This window comes from Hesperophylax consimilis, chromosome 11, assembly GCF_061612785.1.
Source record: "Hesperophylax consimilis isolate HC1 chromosome 11, BYU_Hcon_1.0, whole genome shotgun sequence".
Taxonomy (NCBI): domain Eukaryota; kingdom Metazoa; phylum Arthropoda; class Insecta; order Trichoptera; family Limnephilidae; genus Hesperophylax; species Hesperophylax consimilis.
The window spans coordinates 4321830-4338887 of record NC_142846.1 but is presented as its reverse complement, the minus strand read 5'-3'; the positions used below and the strand labels follow the sequence as shown (position 1 = coordinate 4338887).

General features: G+C 34.2%; 3 protein-coding genes across 7 annotated transcripts in view; 2 read left to right on the top strand and 1 right to left on the bottom strand.

Moving 5' to 3' along the window:
* The first annotated feature begins 174 nt into the window (after positions 1 to 174).
* Positions 175 to 2451, top strand: LOC149419668 (uncharacterized). Its single transcript, XM_089636977.1, has 2 exons — positions 175 to 267; positions 357 to 2451. The coding sequence occupies exon 2, from the start codon at positions 393 to 395 to the stop codon at positions 1386 to 1388; it is 996 nt and encodes a 331-aa protein (XP_089493103.1). The 5' UTR covers positions 175 to 267; positions 357 to 392; the 3' UTR covers positions 1389 to 2451.
* LOC149419667 (protein FRA10AC1 homolog) lies at positions 205 to 5963 on the top strand. Its single transcript, XM_089636978.1, has 5 exons — positions 205 to 267; positions 3020 to 3300; positions 3586 to 3745; positions 4361 to 4582; positions 4937 to 5963. Exons 2-5 carry the CDS (start codon positions 3034 to 3036, stop codon positions 5002 to 5004), a joined length of 717 nt encoding a protein of 238 aa, XP_089493104.1. The 5' UTR covers positions 205 to 267; positions 3020 to 3033; the 3' UTR covers positions 5005 to 5963.
* A 5984-nt stretch (positions 5964 to 11947) lies between these two features.
* The window catches only part of Nt5b (5' nucleotidase B), a 105993-nt gene continuing 100882 nt past the window's right edge, over positions 11948 to 17058 (bottom strand). For 4 of the 5 annotated variants that reach the window (XM_089637223.1, XM_089637220.1, XM_089637218.1 and 1 more), the window contains 2 exons: positions 16846 to 16924; positions 11948 to 14059 (listed from right to left, as the gene is read on the bottom strand). In XM_089637223.1, the coding sequence (XP_089493349.1) occupies positions 13892 to 14059; positions 16846 to 16924 (247 nt within the window). In that variant the 3' untranslated portion in view covers positions 11948 to 13891. The remainder of the gene's footprint in view (positions 14060 to 16845; positions 16925 to 17058) is intronic. The other variant, XM_089637222.1, reaches the window with a different exon arrangement.

Sequence of the window (17058 nt, the reverse complement as noted above, 5' to 3'; positions counted from 1 at the left end):
AAGAAAACTTAAACTTATTTTTAAAACATCCTTTAACATTCTTAATAAACTTATAATTCGCTAAAAAGCTGTTGAATGTGATAATCAAAAGAATTCACTGATTTTATGTTTAGTTCTTACCTGTTTATCATTGGATTTCAGTTTTTTTAAAACATTTTTAAAGCTGGGCGTTTTCGCTTCTGGTAACACATGTAATATTTTTAGATTAGAAAATAGATGTCATCTATTTATTTTTGATAAAGGCTTTCGAAATACTCTAATTTTAAGGTAATATTTGTGAAATCTCTGTGCTTTTTCTATTTATATTATTTTCGCTTGTCCTCCCGAGCGTAAACTAATGTTTGGTACTTTTGTAGGTTAGGCTAGTGAGATATAATAGGGCCGACAAAAGTATGCAGAACAACCCCCAGGAGCTTTCATGGCAAGCGATTCAGGCTATTGTGGGGGTGAAACTTTCCGTCGATGTTCTCCGATTCGATGACATCGGCTTCCACTTGGTCAAATCTGTCGAGCCAAATGTTATCGAATTAGATTCCGATATCGAAATTGTCGAGGACGAAAGTGACAACGAACCTTTTTCGGACATAAACGGAAACGGGCGGAGCGGGACCTCGGAAGGGAGTACCGTACTAGACCAAGCGGAGTCCAACGCGAGCCTCGACGATACGGAGAAATGTTCCGACGGAGGAGCAGACGTCGACCTCCCAGACCAGGAGAACACCTGGTCCTGCCCCACCTGCAGCTTGCGATTCTTCTCCAAGAGTGACCGTGCCAAACACATGGAAAACCTTTGCGAAGATAACGACAATTCAGTGGACAACAACATGTCTATAGACGATTATTTAGAAGTTACCTTGTCCACGGATTCCGAAATTAGTCACAGCTGCGGGAAATGCGATCAAACATTTTCCACGGAAACAGATCTGTCGGCCCACTCCTGCGTACCTAAGGTGGCTGTAGATATGAAGCATGGCTGCCACGTCTGCACGGAGAAGTTCACCAGCTACTGGGAGCTGCGGAAACACATTAATACTCACTTTCCTGGGATGATGGATTCTAAGTCAAGTTACTGTCACATATGCCAAAAAGATTATACCAAAACGGGGTTCATGAACCACCTACGCAAGCACACGGGGGAGCGACCCTTTGTGTGTGAGCTGTGCCAGAAGGCCTTCTCGCAGAGCAGCAGCCTGTCCATCCACATGAAGTTCCACCTCAACGTCCGCAAGCACGCCTGCACAATCTGCGACAAGAAGTTTGTGACCAAGAGCGAGCTGTCGCGCCACATGACCGTGCACACCAAGCAGAAGTCCTACTACTGTGGTGTGTGCGATAAGGCCTTCACGCGGTCCGACAACATGAAGAAGCACGAGAAGACGCACGGGTGACCTGCCCCTGGGGGTGTTGACCCGCCAGGGGGTGCCTTACCATTGATAATAATTGCAAATCTAGTTATTTAATCTTAGAAACACTCTTTAAGGATTTTACACTACCAAAAATTCTAATTTTATAATATTATTAACTCGTTAATAATGATATTGATATTCGTGTCCAAAAAGTGCCAAGTTTTGTACAAATACTTGAAAATTATTTATCTAGTTGTGGAGAGGCCTGTAAATTATATTTAAAACAGGTGCTAAATAATTAATGTTTAGGAAAAACCAATGTCTAAATCCAAGTTGCCTTGTAGCTTTACTCAATGAGCAATAATTTTAGGAGTAGGTTATTCTACCTCGAATCTAGGCCCGGCCAGTACTAGAGGCTATCGAAGTACTAACTGTTGTCAACAAATCATGTACTCTATCTCTATTGTAATTCGTACCAAAAATACTACCCAAAAATATCATATCTAAATTAATTATTATTTAATGTTCATTTGTGTTAAACCGATTGTAAATTGTTACCAAGAAATTGTCACTAGTCAAACTGACTATGTTCTTGTTGTGTGCGCCCGTATCTGTATAAAGGAGTTTGGGTTGCGGCCATTGTTAGCTAGGATTCTCTCGAGCCATTTCGATCTCTGCGGAAGTAGTAGCTTAGGGCCATATTACGATGTCTGTGAACTACAATACCTAAGATTTATCACTTTTAGTTAGCCTAGCCTAGAATTAATATATACATATTTATTTAGTATGTATACAATTTTACAGATGCATGCATGACTCAGAGTTTTAAGGTAATTTTAGCAACTTTAGGGAATTAGTGATGTCAACCAACACAATAATTTACAAGACTGAAAAAATTAAATTTTTTAATTCAGATAGTTAATATATTATGCACAAATAATTAAATTGGTTCTCCAAACTGAGAATTATAGGGAATTGAAAATTATTTTCAGAGTAATATTTTGTAACAAATTCATGACAATTAGAACATAAGATATTTCTATATACAAAACTATATTTGTACGACTTTTGTAATACAGTTTGTGAGGATCACTTGTAATTTATTTTTCTCTTATTAAAGAATTGTTTGTTGATCTCTGGGTTTTATTACTCACTCGCATTATTTCATCTACCATTCATTGGTTTACGCTGCAGGGAGTTTATATATTTCAGTTTTTATATGTCTTAACTATTTATTAAATACTTGTACAGAATTATATTATTTTTTGCAAACCGTTGATTAAAACATATCACATGATTTAGCATATTTTGTCCCTTCTAAAAGACATACGAGTGCAATTTAGCAGCAAAACCATGATAATTATTTAATGACTCATAAAGCCTTATTTTATGCATAATAAATAAAAATAATAACTATTTATTATGCCTCACTTATGCAGATTGCCTTTGAAGAATTTCCATACTGCATTATAATGAAATATTTCTAAAATTGTACTAATTAAAACAAATTCATTGCAATGTATTCTCAGTTTATTAGTACTATTGTTTATTTTATTAGCAATGTGAAGAACCTTATGAATAATATGTACACAGTAAAAGAGTTTAATCATACGAAACAAACAAATTTAGTGCTGTTCCAAAGATGTTATGTATTTTATTTGCAACTCTTTCAGATTTAACATCAATCATGTCTGGTCTAAAGAACCTTACGGCATACGAATTACATAAACATTTGGTCAATGAGTACATGCTGACAAATCCTGGATCCACCAAGCTATTGACAAGGGACACATCGAGAGATAAACGGGATATTGATGTGATTAAAGAAAATCACAAATTCTTGTGGGACGATTGTCCTGTAGACACCTGGGAAAAACAACTTGCCAAGAAGTATTATGATAAACTATTCAAAGAATACTGCATTTGTGATTTAAGTAGATACAGAGATAATAAGGTAAATCATATTCTAATACATAAACACTAACTTGATTGATAATTTACAAATTTCAGGCTATTTTGTAAAGGTCAACGGAATGTTTATTTATAAATTAAGTGCTATTTGCTGTCTTGGCTTTTACCCAATAAACCTAGTCACTACCTTGCATAATGAACACACATAAGTTGTTGATCAAAAGCTTTCATTATTGTGCCTTTTTAAATCCATCATGACAAAATCTTTTACATAATGTTCTTTATAATTTTTTTTCTGTAATTACTTTACGAAATTTATTTTTTCCAGGTTGCACTTCGTTGGAGAATTGAACAAGAAGTAATCGGTGGAAAAGGACAGTTTGAATGTGGAAATAAGCGATGCGTAATAAAAGAAGGACTTAAATCTTGGGAAGTTAATTTTGCCTACAAAGAAGGAGCTGAAAAGAAGAATGCCCTGGTGAAATTACGTAAGCCCAAAGCATATTTCATTCAATAGATTTTCCTGTATTTTTTTTGTAGTTCCAGTAATCTTAAGGCGATGCACTACGTCGTGTAATATTTTAAATTGAGCCGCTATCAATAACAACGCTTACACAGATGGCGATAAGGTTTAAATTCCCGCTTAACACCATCCGCCTGTTTTGATTTATGCAAGAAAAAAACATGGCCTAAAAGTGCCTTTTATTTTATTTTGTGGATGTTCAGGCATAAATATTTAATTTTTTATCGATAATTTTATAAATAACTTAATTTGCCACACTATACAATACAATCATAACCGAAAATGGGTTCGTAAGTAGGAGATTTTGAACTTTAAAGCAGTTTTCATAGGTCTTTACATTATTTTTTTCTGGGCTTATAAAAAGACTTATCTAAAAAATACTCGATTATTTCAAAGGCCAAGATGTATTCTACTCGCAGTATTTAATTAAAGCATCTGAAACATTTCTAGGCGACCAAATTATCAAACCAAAAACACATGATTGCATTACTACGTATGGCATCGCCATAATCAAAACGATTAGTGGAATAACCTATTTCTAAATAACCCCTTCAAATCTTTTGTTGTATTTTTAATAAAGGTCTATGCTTTGAGTGCTCTGCAAAATTGAATCATCACACAAAAAAACGCGAGGTGAAGAGATTGAAGAGAAAAGGAAAGGAATCTAAAACTTCTAAAAGTAAAACAAAGAGAAAGAGTGTTCCGGAAGACAAGGAAGAAGAAATTAATGAGAACAATCCCTCCACTTCTACAGGAGATAAAACTGAAGAAACGAATCCTGATAATGAACCTTGGAAAAAGGGTATGACTCTTTGATTAAGTCCTTGCTTAATATCTGACATAAATTCCCTAAATGGCATCCCCAATTTTTAGGAATGTTTTCTCCAGTTTAGGAATGAATGCCCTTTTTGGTCCTGAGCGCGACAAACAATATACAATGACGCACAATGTTAGACGCAATAGGCTACCTTATAGTTAAGATATCATTATTGATGCATATTGTTATATCTGTGGTTAATTGGTACAAAGTTTAAAGTTCATTGATATGAGAATATTTTGCAAAGTTATCTCGAAAAGGTTATGGCGTGTGTAAGGAACTGGAAAGCAAATTTAATATGGTATTATATTAATTTATATTGTTTTTATTTTTTTCTAGGAAATGCACTTGAAGAGAAATCCAGAGAAGAAGAATTTGAAGAATACTTGGAAGACCTGCTGCTCTAATATAAATTCATTGATTATTTTTAGTAATTCTGACTTTAAATATGTATGAATTTACACATCATTCATTCAAATAAAATAATTTTAATCTTGATTTCAAGTCTTTCTTTTTAGTTCTTTATTTATGATAGTTAACCCCCAGCTCTCTGGCGTATTCTGTCAAAAGGTTGCAGTATTTTCGCTTCTCAATAAAATCAAAATAAATGTAATATTTCTGGACTTATACGAAAACAAAAAAACTGATTTTAAATGGTGATGAAATACTCTGTCAAATTTTATTATTAGAAATAAACATATTCTAACGGGGTAAATTAAAGTATTGGACACTTTTGGAAGTTTGTGTATTCTTTCAGTTTTACACATTGAAAATGACAGGTGATATCCTGAGATGCGTATGCATCAGAGATTCCATAGAGAAGAGACCGCCAACCAAGGGTAGAAAACCTAGCTACCCCTCCAGGCAGTCCAGTGTGGCCACCCGCAGCATAACATGAATCTTCCCTTTGCCAATCTGTGTAGTGTGTCCGGGGTCGGTTGTTGCGTTTACATATATTCTTCTCCATGATATATTGGTGTATAACCGTTTCATGGAGAACATGAAAAAATAAATGAATATAATTTTTCAAGCAAACATAAAGAATTTAAATGGCTTAACTTACGTTTTTAGTAACTGAAATTACTGATAACGAAAAAATAAATAAAAATACTCACATTTTGCTGTACAAATGCATCCCTTACTAACGTTATTGTCACCATTCTTTTTATCTAATAATAATTAATACAAAATTCACAAAGTTTCATAATTTTTTTCAAATTGAAATTGGTACCTTTGATTTCATAAGGTGTACATTTTAATTCTTCTGTGGTTAACTTCTAGATTTGAATATAAAGCGTGGTGTTTGGCAAGTTGACCAATCAGTGGCCGGCGTCACGGGGTGCTCACAACACGTCTGCCGCATTCATTGACCGGTCAGTGGTTGAGTGGGCATAGCGCTTGGGTCTCACCCGAGCGTCGCGTGTTCGATTCCTCGGCTGGCTAAGTCCTCCATCACAACACAAGCAACATTTTCGGCTTTCTGTGGTGGTAGTAGGAGATTTTCAAACATTGTTGGGTTATTCGTAACCTGGGAATGTTTGTCTTTCTTTAAAAAAAAAAATATATATATATATATGTATAAAACCGATGCGCGGCGACCATTTCTATTCTTCATAATAAATTCAAGTTTGCATGGAACTGAAATATTACATATTCTTGATTTTTTTTTAATTCGCTTCCACTTCTAATTCCGGTTGTAAATTATCATTATTTTTTTAGTTGTAATTTCAATTAATTGTTCATTTTTGTGTGAATCTACACAAGAGTTCGCAGATGTCCGAGACAGTTGGCTATTTTTTCATTGATGTTTGTTTCATTATAATGCGTTATTTCGCATTTGAAGTGATATCTCACAAAAGCGGCGCTATACAAATTGTCCAATATTAATATTATTAATGAGAAACAGAGTCGAATTACTCGATATAATGTAGTTTTTTAACAGTAACAATGTAGTATTCTTCATGACACTACATGAAGTAAATTGTAGAAAAATTCAGGAACCCCTGAGGAAGAAATGAATCAAATTACTATTTGTGGTAAAATGAGATCCATGTCATGAACTAATAAATGGGTGAAAGGAGAATGTATGACGTGGAAATAAATTGTAGAAGTTGAGGATCCCTGAGGAAGACATGGCACCATCAAGTGAATCATATACTTATATGGTAAAATTAAACATATGTGATGACCGATGAAAGGGGTGTAAGGATGACATGGAAACGAATAAATAATAAGACAAGATATGGCTTGTGGACATGGTTCGTAATCCAAATACATAAAAGCCCGGGTTAGGACTTTATTTTGATACAAAACTATGTTTCACCATGATTATGAAATTCAGATGGGATGACAATATATAATTTCAGGCGAGTGTAAGAGAGACAGACCTCATGCTAAATGGTCTAAAACCAAAAGGTACTACGTCAGTGGCACATTTGTTTCTTTTCAAATTTCTATTGAAGGCAATTCTAATTTTGTTCTTTATTCTATGGGGCTAGAAGATTATTCAATGATGACTTGCTGCTAACCCTGCAGAAATCTGGATATGTCCAACAACTAAATTTGGGAGCCACATCTGTCAGGCATACTGAGACTGTTCTACGGGTATTTTTATGGAGCCTCTTCGAAAGAGCTAGCAGCATTGACCCCCTATGCACCAGTGTATGTACCCGAAATTTGTTAGACATGAGAGGAACACCTGTTCACAATAATTGATGTTGGCTTCAATTTGATTCGTTTTTGTGTAAGTCGGCTCGCATGTGGAACGAGGTACTGTCATCTGTTTTTCCTTCTTCATCCGGGCCTCTTTGAGACTGAAATTAATAAATCCCTCCCTACCTTAAAGGGTGGCGATGTATACTAGTCCCAGCAAGAGCTATCTAAATATTCATAGTTATAATAATACTCTTTGTTTTGTTTAATTCATCTTTTGAGGTTACCATGCTTTGCGATTGAACCTTTTAGGATTAAAGCGAACGTGCCGACTTTGCGAGAGACCTCTCAGGGGCAGGTTGGCCCCGGCAAACCGGGGCACCGCTCTACAACTGAGCTAATGGGACCCTATCCTCTTCCGTCACATTTAACTGTATCATACTTCGAATAAGAACTACCAACATTGTCTTCATTTTTTCACCGCACATTTTTAATTGGTAACTATCTTTTTAATTTCAAAGAAAAAATTAAAATTATGAAAATTTAAAATTATAAAAATTTTCAAAGGTTTTTTATTCTAGATTCCAGTGCGATTGATGCAATTTGCGCTACAGTGTCGAATTCATTTTTTTAAATGAAGTGGACACCTAAAGAACAGAAGGTCAGAGTCCGTTCAGTGTTTTTACTACAAATAAGGAAATTAAAAGAAAGTACCAAAAAGTCAAATGTAAATCTACAAAGTGGAAATAATAGTATTGTACAGGTGAATCTTATTTGTTTATCGAAGATAATGAAGATTCATTTGGTTCTTCCGCAGCAACAGCAGGAACTCCGGATTTAGAAGCCTTGCAATACCTTCAAGACAAAAGAACCGATTTTGACATGTTACATGATTACCCTACTGTTAGGTACGTGTTCATCAAATGCAATACTTGTCTTCCGAGTTCAGCATAGTTGAAGCTTGTTCTTCTAAAATCTAATGATGGCTAATGTACCGGATGGTGTGTACCTCTCCCGGCGGCCGCCATTGCATAATGGTCGAAGCACCGAGCGGGAGCGTGGTTTTAGAACTTAGGAGGAGCGGCGATACCTCGAGTCCCGCTCGCCCCCGCGTCGCTTCCCCTCACCGCGGGCGCCCGGCCGGACCAAGCGACCGCCCGGGACCAATCAACACGCCCCTAAGCAACGTTGTACGGGGCAATATTTTGAATTGACGATTTATTGAAATGTTTAGACTAAGTTTGAGAGAGTCCGGCCATAGATATTACGAAATAAAATACATTGATAAAACGGCCGGACTCTCCTTAGCATAATTAGTTAATAAAAATTAGTATTAATTTAGAATTAAGAAAATTAAATAAGATTTCCCCTGAATATGTTGGGCCGGGGACCCCCACACTGTATTAATATATGTACAATTTATTGATAAATAAAAATGCCAGAGAGGAGTGGTTAGGATCGATTAAAAGAGCATAAAGAGTAGAGTAGTTCTAAAGGTTGTGACCTCCGCTAATTAAATCTTAGTAGACGTCACACCCCGCTGACCACCAACATCCCGCGAATGAAGGCAGCGGGTTGACCCCGCCCTCCCCAAAGTCGGAAGAGGGGGATTGCGCAATAAATACGGCGCGCCAGCCTTCAGCAGGTCTCTCTCTGCCTTGGACCGCGACCAGCTACTCTACTCCTGCTCTTCCTGACTGCTTATCTCTGGATCTCAACTTGGATCTTCTTTGACTTGGCTTCCCCTTGGATTCCTGCCTCTGCCTGCCTCCTCCCGCACCGAGGGTAAAGCAGATTCCGGTCCCAAACTGAGCAATGATAAAGCAGATTCCTGTGCCGACCGAAGCAAGGATAAAAGTAGATTCCTGTACCGACCCGAGCAAGGGTAAAGCAGATTTCTACCCGGACCTAGCGGCTAACTACGGACTGACCGGCCCCCTATCATACAGTCTGTGTAAAAGACCTAACTGGCCGATTACAGCTAAGAACTGACCAAGACCACTAACTTGGTAAACAAAGTAAAGACGATAACAAAAAAAACTTTCATGTTGCCAAATATATCTGCATACTATAGACAATATATTTAGTTTTCTCAAAGTTGTATTATATTATCTGTGGGTTTTCTAGTGCTCCTGCTTGGAGTTTTCCGTGACAATCTATGGTGAAATAATGGGTGTGCACTAGAAAACAACATCTTATATGGTCTGATGGTCTCACTGTCCTGTATTTCTTTATAGTTCACAGATGGATGTCCCCTCACTAGAGAGTTACTACACAAATGATGATGGCCCTAAGAAAAATTCATTAAAAATGACAATATTTAGTTAATAATAGATACCATTATTTTCCACTCAAATTCAATTGTGTTTTGCACAGTACATATCAGTATTTATGATTTGTTATTCCACAAGTTGTTCTAAATTGATGCCCATTATTAAAGAAAAAGTTGTTTAAAAATTCAATAATTATTTTAATCGTTTGACCTGAGAAATCGTTTTGCATTTTGAAAATAGGTATTTTCATTTTGCATTTTCAAATGGAAAAGTTTTGACCCATTTCCATTTTGCATTTCAAATGGTTTTGGGTACCCATTTTGCACATATCTGGTGCTGTCTAATGAAAGAACAACTTTAAACATAGTACTTAGACATTCTGTCTTTACTGTCAGTATAATCTGATTGAAGATATAAATAGATATTTACCACAGACATAGGAATTAATAGACGAGAAGATAATGGCGAGGGGTAAAATCAACTGTTGAAGAACGAAGGGAGTAAGGCTGACTGTGATTCGTCAATAAATCAATCTGACAGTAAATAGGCATCTCGCATTATAATATCACAATTTACTTCTTAAAAGTAAAATCTGCTTTTGAATAAATAGACATTTTTACATGGGAGCGCAAATTACTCGCCACGTTATGAACAAATTTGCGAAGTCCAAATTCGGCAAAAAAATTCGGTTCTATTTTCAGAGTGGACTATTTCGTTTAAGTATTTAGTTAAGACACTTTTATAAATGTTCATAATTTACTTCCCAGCAACCAACCAGCTTTGTGTTTCGCGTCCAGACGTTTCTCGATGTGATAGTATATGTTTCTAAAACTGATCTATATTATACGATGTGAATATGCTTAAAATAAAGTAAAATAATGCTTATATATGGAATGTAATACGACAATTGGGTTTATTCTCTTTTTCAAATCTATTTTTACAAGTTTTCATAGTGCAAGTCAACATTTTGCCGTGTTATTTTGTAAAATGAACCGATGATACCTCGACCATAGTTCGCACAAGAATGATGACGTCACGTTTTCAAATTTCACTTGAGGCCATACGCGAGCACAGCCGGCTCCAATGGAACCGGTATGGGGAGTGGGGATAATACGCTTTTAATCACTTAGGGCAGGTCTACTAATATTCATATGTCTATGATATTTACAAACTAATATAATCTAAAAAAACTGTGCAAAAAAATGTACCTATGTTTAGTAATAATAATAATAATATTTGGCTAATTTATATTGCGCCGATTTCAGTGTATAGTTCAGTGGCACCAACAAACAGGACTCAAGGCCGCCCTAAAGCCTGCTGGATCTAAGAGACGGAGTCTGCCTAAGTTGAAACATGTGATAATGCATGGTTAAAAATTTCATCCGGCTGTGGATATAGAGTGGCTGTTGATGTTAAATAAATAAAAAAATTATAAATGTGATAAATATTAATTAAAAAAAAAAAAAGCATTAGGCAAAGTTAAATTATTGCTGAACGCACTTTTTCAGACTATAAACTGTCAATCTCAAAGCCCTAAAAATGGATCGGATAGTAAATCTGTCGCTCGGCCTCTTATGATGCAACATTAGTGCATTGCACCCGTGTGAAGCCGGGGCGGGTCGCTAGTTTTTATTATAAAAATTAAATGAAATGGAGTTTTATATTTTATACTCTAATGGAATATTGGAAATTTTCACACATAAATAGAAAAATTAAAACACTAAATACAGTTGAATGGTTTATTCAATTTTTACATATTTAGTTATATAAATTGACATATCTAATTAACAGCATGATATAAAAATTAATGATAATATGAAAATTATGATTGGTTATAAACATTATTTGGCTTAAATAAATAATAAATACAGTTCAATATTTTCTGAATATTTTAACATCCAAATGTTTTTTCCTTTCACAATCATAACTCAAAAACAATTAAAAAGTATGTATATTCTTAATTTGTGCAATTTAATAAAATAAATTAATATAAGTGTGTAATTTAGCACAATCTTTCAAAACATAGTCGAAAAGTTTTCCGCTATCTTTCAATAAAATAAATACTTTACAATTATTTTTTTCATACAATTCATGCAAGCCGAGACATTTTAACAAGTGAAAACTATTTTATAATTTTTCAGACTATAATTCAATAATTTTTCATAATGTTTGAGCAGTAAATAGTATTATTAACAATAATTTGTTTGTAAAGTATTTATTGCAATGTTAATTATGTTAACATTCGCTAACAAGAAATGCACTTTTTGAGATTAATAATTTTTCACATAACTTTATTCAATATTTGTGCAAATAAAAATTTCAATGCATTACAAAAAGGTTTTGCACCCCTTCAACTGAAATTGTGAGATATTAAATATTTAGATTATTAATGAGAACCTCTTTCTACCGGAGAGAGTAAATTAAATAATGAGCTTACGTTTACTTGATTTATAGAGATTTTTCAAATTAATATAATATTATTTTAATGTTGGCAAGTAAAAAGACTAGGAATGTGATAATGAAACATTATCTTGAAAATATTAAAAAAATACCAATTTTCGTGAAACAAAAATTCAGTTCAGAAAAATTTGACAGTTAAATAAAAAAAGTAAAAAAAATTAAGTTTGAAAAACTTGTATAAAAGACAAACAATTTTTTTTTTAAATTATATGTATAAATTTACTAACTTACGTAATGATGTAAGTATATGATATTAAACATTCTAAGCCAAAAATAACTTAAGAAATTGGGAAAATTAATAACAAACTTTAAAAAAGTTTTTGGTAAATGGGTGTGTAATCTCGATAACATGCCAAATTTCTAAATACGGCAACATGTTTTAAGTTTTATTATAAATTCAATAACAATAAATTATTCCAGTATCATGTTATGACTGCTAGAAAAAAAACCTGTTGGCCTATTATTTTTTGTAAAAAACAAATAGAAAAATTTTATATGCTGAGAGTTTTTCCATTTAAAAAGTTGGAAATTGAACAAAAATACCGAGCGAATGGTTTTTTCAACATACAATTGCTTGACATAAGAATCGTAAAAATTATTGTAATACGTATGTACAACATACAATAAAAATGCTGAATCCTAACTGCCAACCTTAAATCTCAAACACACAATGTTGATAACGAGATATCAAAAAATCTAAACACTATTCGGCTAGTTAATAATCTATAAAAAAATGAATATAATATCATTTCACAGCGGCGTTTTATCGTTAATTATTATTTCCCATAACATAACTGTCCGCAACAAGTCCACTACGTATTGCTGCGGCGTAAGTCTTGTGGTAATCCCGACCCATTTGGGTACTATTTTTAATCAAAAGGAAGCACGAAGCTGATTTCTGAAAGAATCGTATACGGTGTTTGAGTTTCACGTTTGTTCGCTGCAAAGTGACAACTTTGAATTAAATGATGATCAATATGGTTGGAAGTACCCTGCCCCATGTAAAGATGCAATGGGCTTTGTGTGAGTGATGAGAGTTATATTGTATTAGTGTAATATGTAGATTACATAATTCTTCAGGTGCATTAGCGATTGATAATATTGAGTGGATAGTTGTTGCTCAGGTAGACAGTGATTATTCAGTACACATAATGTTTCTCATACACTAGTTTGGGGTCTTTCAAAGATGAATTATTTGAACAGTTCCGTTCAACGCCGATTCCCGGCTCGTTTCAGTTTTGATCAAATTGTAAATTGGCTGTCAAGCATAACAGACTTGTTGTCATGCTTATTAATTGATCACAATGTTGGACTGGAAACGTTTAAAAGTCAAAATCTCGAAATGAAACTCGAAATTGTGTTTTTGATTGTTATCAAATATAATAGAGTTTTAAACACCCCAAAGTGAACAGATTGCATCCCTACATGGAAACACAGCAATTTGACCTAGAATTACTAACATACCAGAGTAAGCTAATTTTTGCATTTAGAGAGATACTAGGATTCAAAAGATCAACCGTAAATATCACGAACTTGCTTATTTTATTCATATATAAAACTGTCATATACATACAGTAAAACCCTAGTATAAGGTTCCCCACGCAACAAGTTTTCATTTAGTCAATTTGTTTCATAGGTCTATTGACAAAAAGAAATAGTCTGATTCGAGGCCTTAAAGTTTGTTTGACTTTAAGCCTTCAAATAATTGGTATGTTTTTTTATGTAGATAACATTATTTGACTTTAAGACTTGAAGAAGTATGTTTTTTGCAGATGACGTTGTTTGACTTTAAGTCCTCGAATTTGTCCCACCTAAGAAGATTTCGCGATAAGTCGACTAGCATTTGCTTGTGAAAAGACTCTCTCATTGTATGCGATGATGGGCGCTCCGACGGCTGGCGGTGACCGCTCTACAGCTTGTTGGTGGTAACAGGTTCGTCGTTGGTGCCGTCCTCGCTGCTGTCCTCGGAGCAGTCCTCGTCGTGTGTGTGGGTCAGGGTCTTGGGCGTCTCCGGACGCACGTGCGGGATGTTGGACAGGGGAGCGGTGGAGGTTGACACGCCATTATTAACAATGCTCTGCGAAAGACAATCATTTATAATAATAATAACACAATGACATGGTTAATTTTTGTAAAATACATATCACTTGGGGTACTTTACAAGGTTTGAAATATTAATTTTTTTAACATCATATGAATGAGTTCCAACGTCATTCACATTTGGGGAATTGGGGAGAACCTGGTTGTTCTCACATCTTATCACTAAACATAGCTGAAGTAATTTCGTTTCCCAATGGTGGTCTCTCACCATGGTGACACTGAGAGTTTGTAACAAAGTGCGAATATGTAACTAGATATTATTCATTATAAGCAATAATTAGTCGCTTGAAATATCAATACAAATTGAAAATAGCTCCCGAGCAAAAATAAATGCCGCCAACGGGAATTGAACCCGTGCCTGTAAATGACCGGTCAGGTGCTCTGTATCCACTGAGCTATGTCGGCTTATTTCCAACCCGCCAAATGATTCAATATGTACTAGTACCACAATCAACAATTACTGCTTATTATATATTTTTCACCTGTAAACAACCAACTTTATTTTTGTAGGAAAGGCTTTGTTAGTGCTAAATTTCTCACTAGATGGCGTCGAGACATATGATATCTTCATTTATTGGTGAAATATTTTTGACTTGTCAAATATTATTATTTTTTAATGATAAACTAATGTTTATAAGACAAGGTTTTCTGCATAGCACAAAGGATAACAAATAATTATAGGAAATAATTAGTCGCCTGAAATATCAATACAAATTGAAAATATCTCCTGAGTAAAAATAAATGCTGCCAACGGGAATTGAATCCGTGCCTTCTGATGTCCGGTCAGGTGCTCTGAAACCACTGAGCTATGTCGGCTTATTTCCAACCCGCCAAATGATTAAATTATTGTTTAATGCTTATATTTAATGCTTATATTGTTAATTCGACTGTTGTGAACTCCTGCAACTTATAAACATACATACACCCACAGTAAAAACACGACAAAATACAATATTCGAGAGCAGCACACATAAGCGTAACTACATTGCCCACTCTCCGATACAACGACTTCACACCATGGGAAATCATTACTTGGGTGATGTTGACATATTCAATACCAACTTGGCAAGTTTTGTGGATCATCTAAAACATTTATTTCAACAATACTCCTAAACACATCATGTAAACCTACAAATAGCTGTAATTTTCTGTTTTTGTTTCTTGTGTTTGTATGACTTGTTGCATAGCTTTTATCAAATGTAATTTTATTCTTATTTTTTATGTTTCAAAGTATCTGTCAAATTAAAATTATACTACCAACCATGTAAAAGCCCTCTGGGCGTTAAATAAATAAATAAAATAAAATAAAATAAATAAATAAATAAAATAAAATAAAATAAATGCTTATAATTATTTGTTATCCTTTATGCTATGCATAAAACCTTGTCTTATAAATATTAGTTTATCATTAAAAAATAATAGATATTATTCATTTGAATGCTGTATTATGTACTAGCTGATATGTACTCGGCGTAGCTGGGGGTTATCTTTAGGAGATAGACATACACCATGGTGAACTTTTCTATAGGCCTTTTCAAAATATACAATTCTGTAATACATTATTTTGATGTATCTCATAAGGTTTAGCCAGCGTTAGTAATGTAGTGCTCGAAAAAATATTTTTACGACTTGATTACAAAACATCAACTTTTCTCTACCTTCTACAGGGTGTCCGGAAACTCGTAGTACAAGCGGGAAACTGGTGAATCTACATCACATTTGGAGTCGATTTTATAGTATATTTTTTTTTGATTTGAGCTTTCGTTATCGAGTAAATCGAGTTTGAAGTTGATTTTTTTTTTTTTTTTTTTTTTTTTTAATCAAATTCTTATAAAATATTACTGAAGATCAAAGTACCCAACTAATTAAAACTATTTGAAAGTAAAACAAATGAAGAAACTCGGATTTGAAGCATTATTTTGAAATCACCCTTCATTTAACCCGGTGTAGTCATAAAATATTTCTGCTCTGCAGGGTTAAAACATCTGTTGTTCAACCCTAAACACCAGAAAAAACTTTAACCCTAAAATAGCCGAAAAATATTTTTTTTTGTGAAAATGCTCAAATCAAAAAACTTTATGTTTTTTTGGGTTCCCCATGTGGTGTAGATTCTCCAGTTTCCCGCTTGTACTACGAGTTTCCGGACACCGTGTATAAATACAATATGCATGTATTATAAATGTAAACCTTTCGGAAGAAATTCTCTAAATGATAGTGAAAACCTTATCAATATTTGTTGCGTAGTTTAGAAGAACTAAGCGCACAAACAGACAGACGCGGATGGCGACTTTATTTTATACTTTTTAGAGATTGTGAAACGAATGGTGTCAGGAAACTCGTAGTACAAACGGGAAACTGGTGAATGTACATTACATTTGGAGTCAATTTCATTGGTCTTTCAAAATGCGTTGAAACATAGACCTGGCGCCAAAAGTTTTTAACTCTTTTAGTTGCCAAATAAATGGACCAATAATCAAAATGCTCAGATCGAAAAAAAATTCGCTTACATTACGAGTTTCCAGACACTGTGTATAATATATATATATATTTTTTTAATTATTTTCCAATGCCAGGTCAATCCTAAAAGGAGATATTTATTGTTTTGGTGTTTAATTCGTAGAACTCCATTTAATTGTCACATTAAAAACTGTAAAAATAACAGAAATACTTGCAGAACTTAATAATTATTATGTATAACATTATTAAATTCGATTTATTTTAAATTTATTTAAAAAAATAAAAGGAGATAATGTAATAGCATACCTCTTCAGCTAAAGACATATTTTCAAATTCCCCTGGTGTAAGTGGCAAGATGTTGAATCCCCGACTTGGGTTTCTGGACCTGAAATTAAATAAACAAATATTAATCTGAAGTACATGACAGTTGATGTTGGTTTATTACGATGTTTGACAATTTGATTTCAATAGTATTATGCTGTCTGGTAGTTCATTCTGCTGTTTTTGCAAACAATATAT

Excerpts from the sequence above, each read along its gene's own strand:
- LOC149419668 (XM_089636977.1), top strand. The coding sequence starts at position 393 with ATGCAGAACAACCCCCAGGAGCTTTCATGGCAAGCGATTCAGGCTATT.
- LOC149419667 (XM_089636978.1), top strand. The coding sequence starts at position 3,034 with ATGTCTGGTCTAAAGAACCTTACGGCATACGAATTACATAAACATTTG. Across the intron at positions 3,301-3,585 it reads GTAGATACAGAGATAATAAG|GTTGCACTTCGTTGGAGAAT; the intron begins GTAAATCATATT and ends TATTTTTTCCAG. Across the intron at positions 4,583-4,936 it reads TAATGAACCTTGGAAAAAGG|GAAATGCACTTGAAGAGAAA; the intron begins GTATGACTCTTT and ends ATTTTTTTCTAG.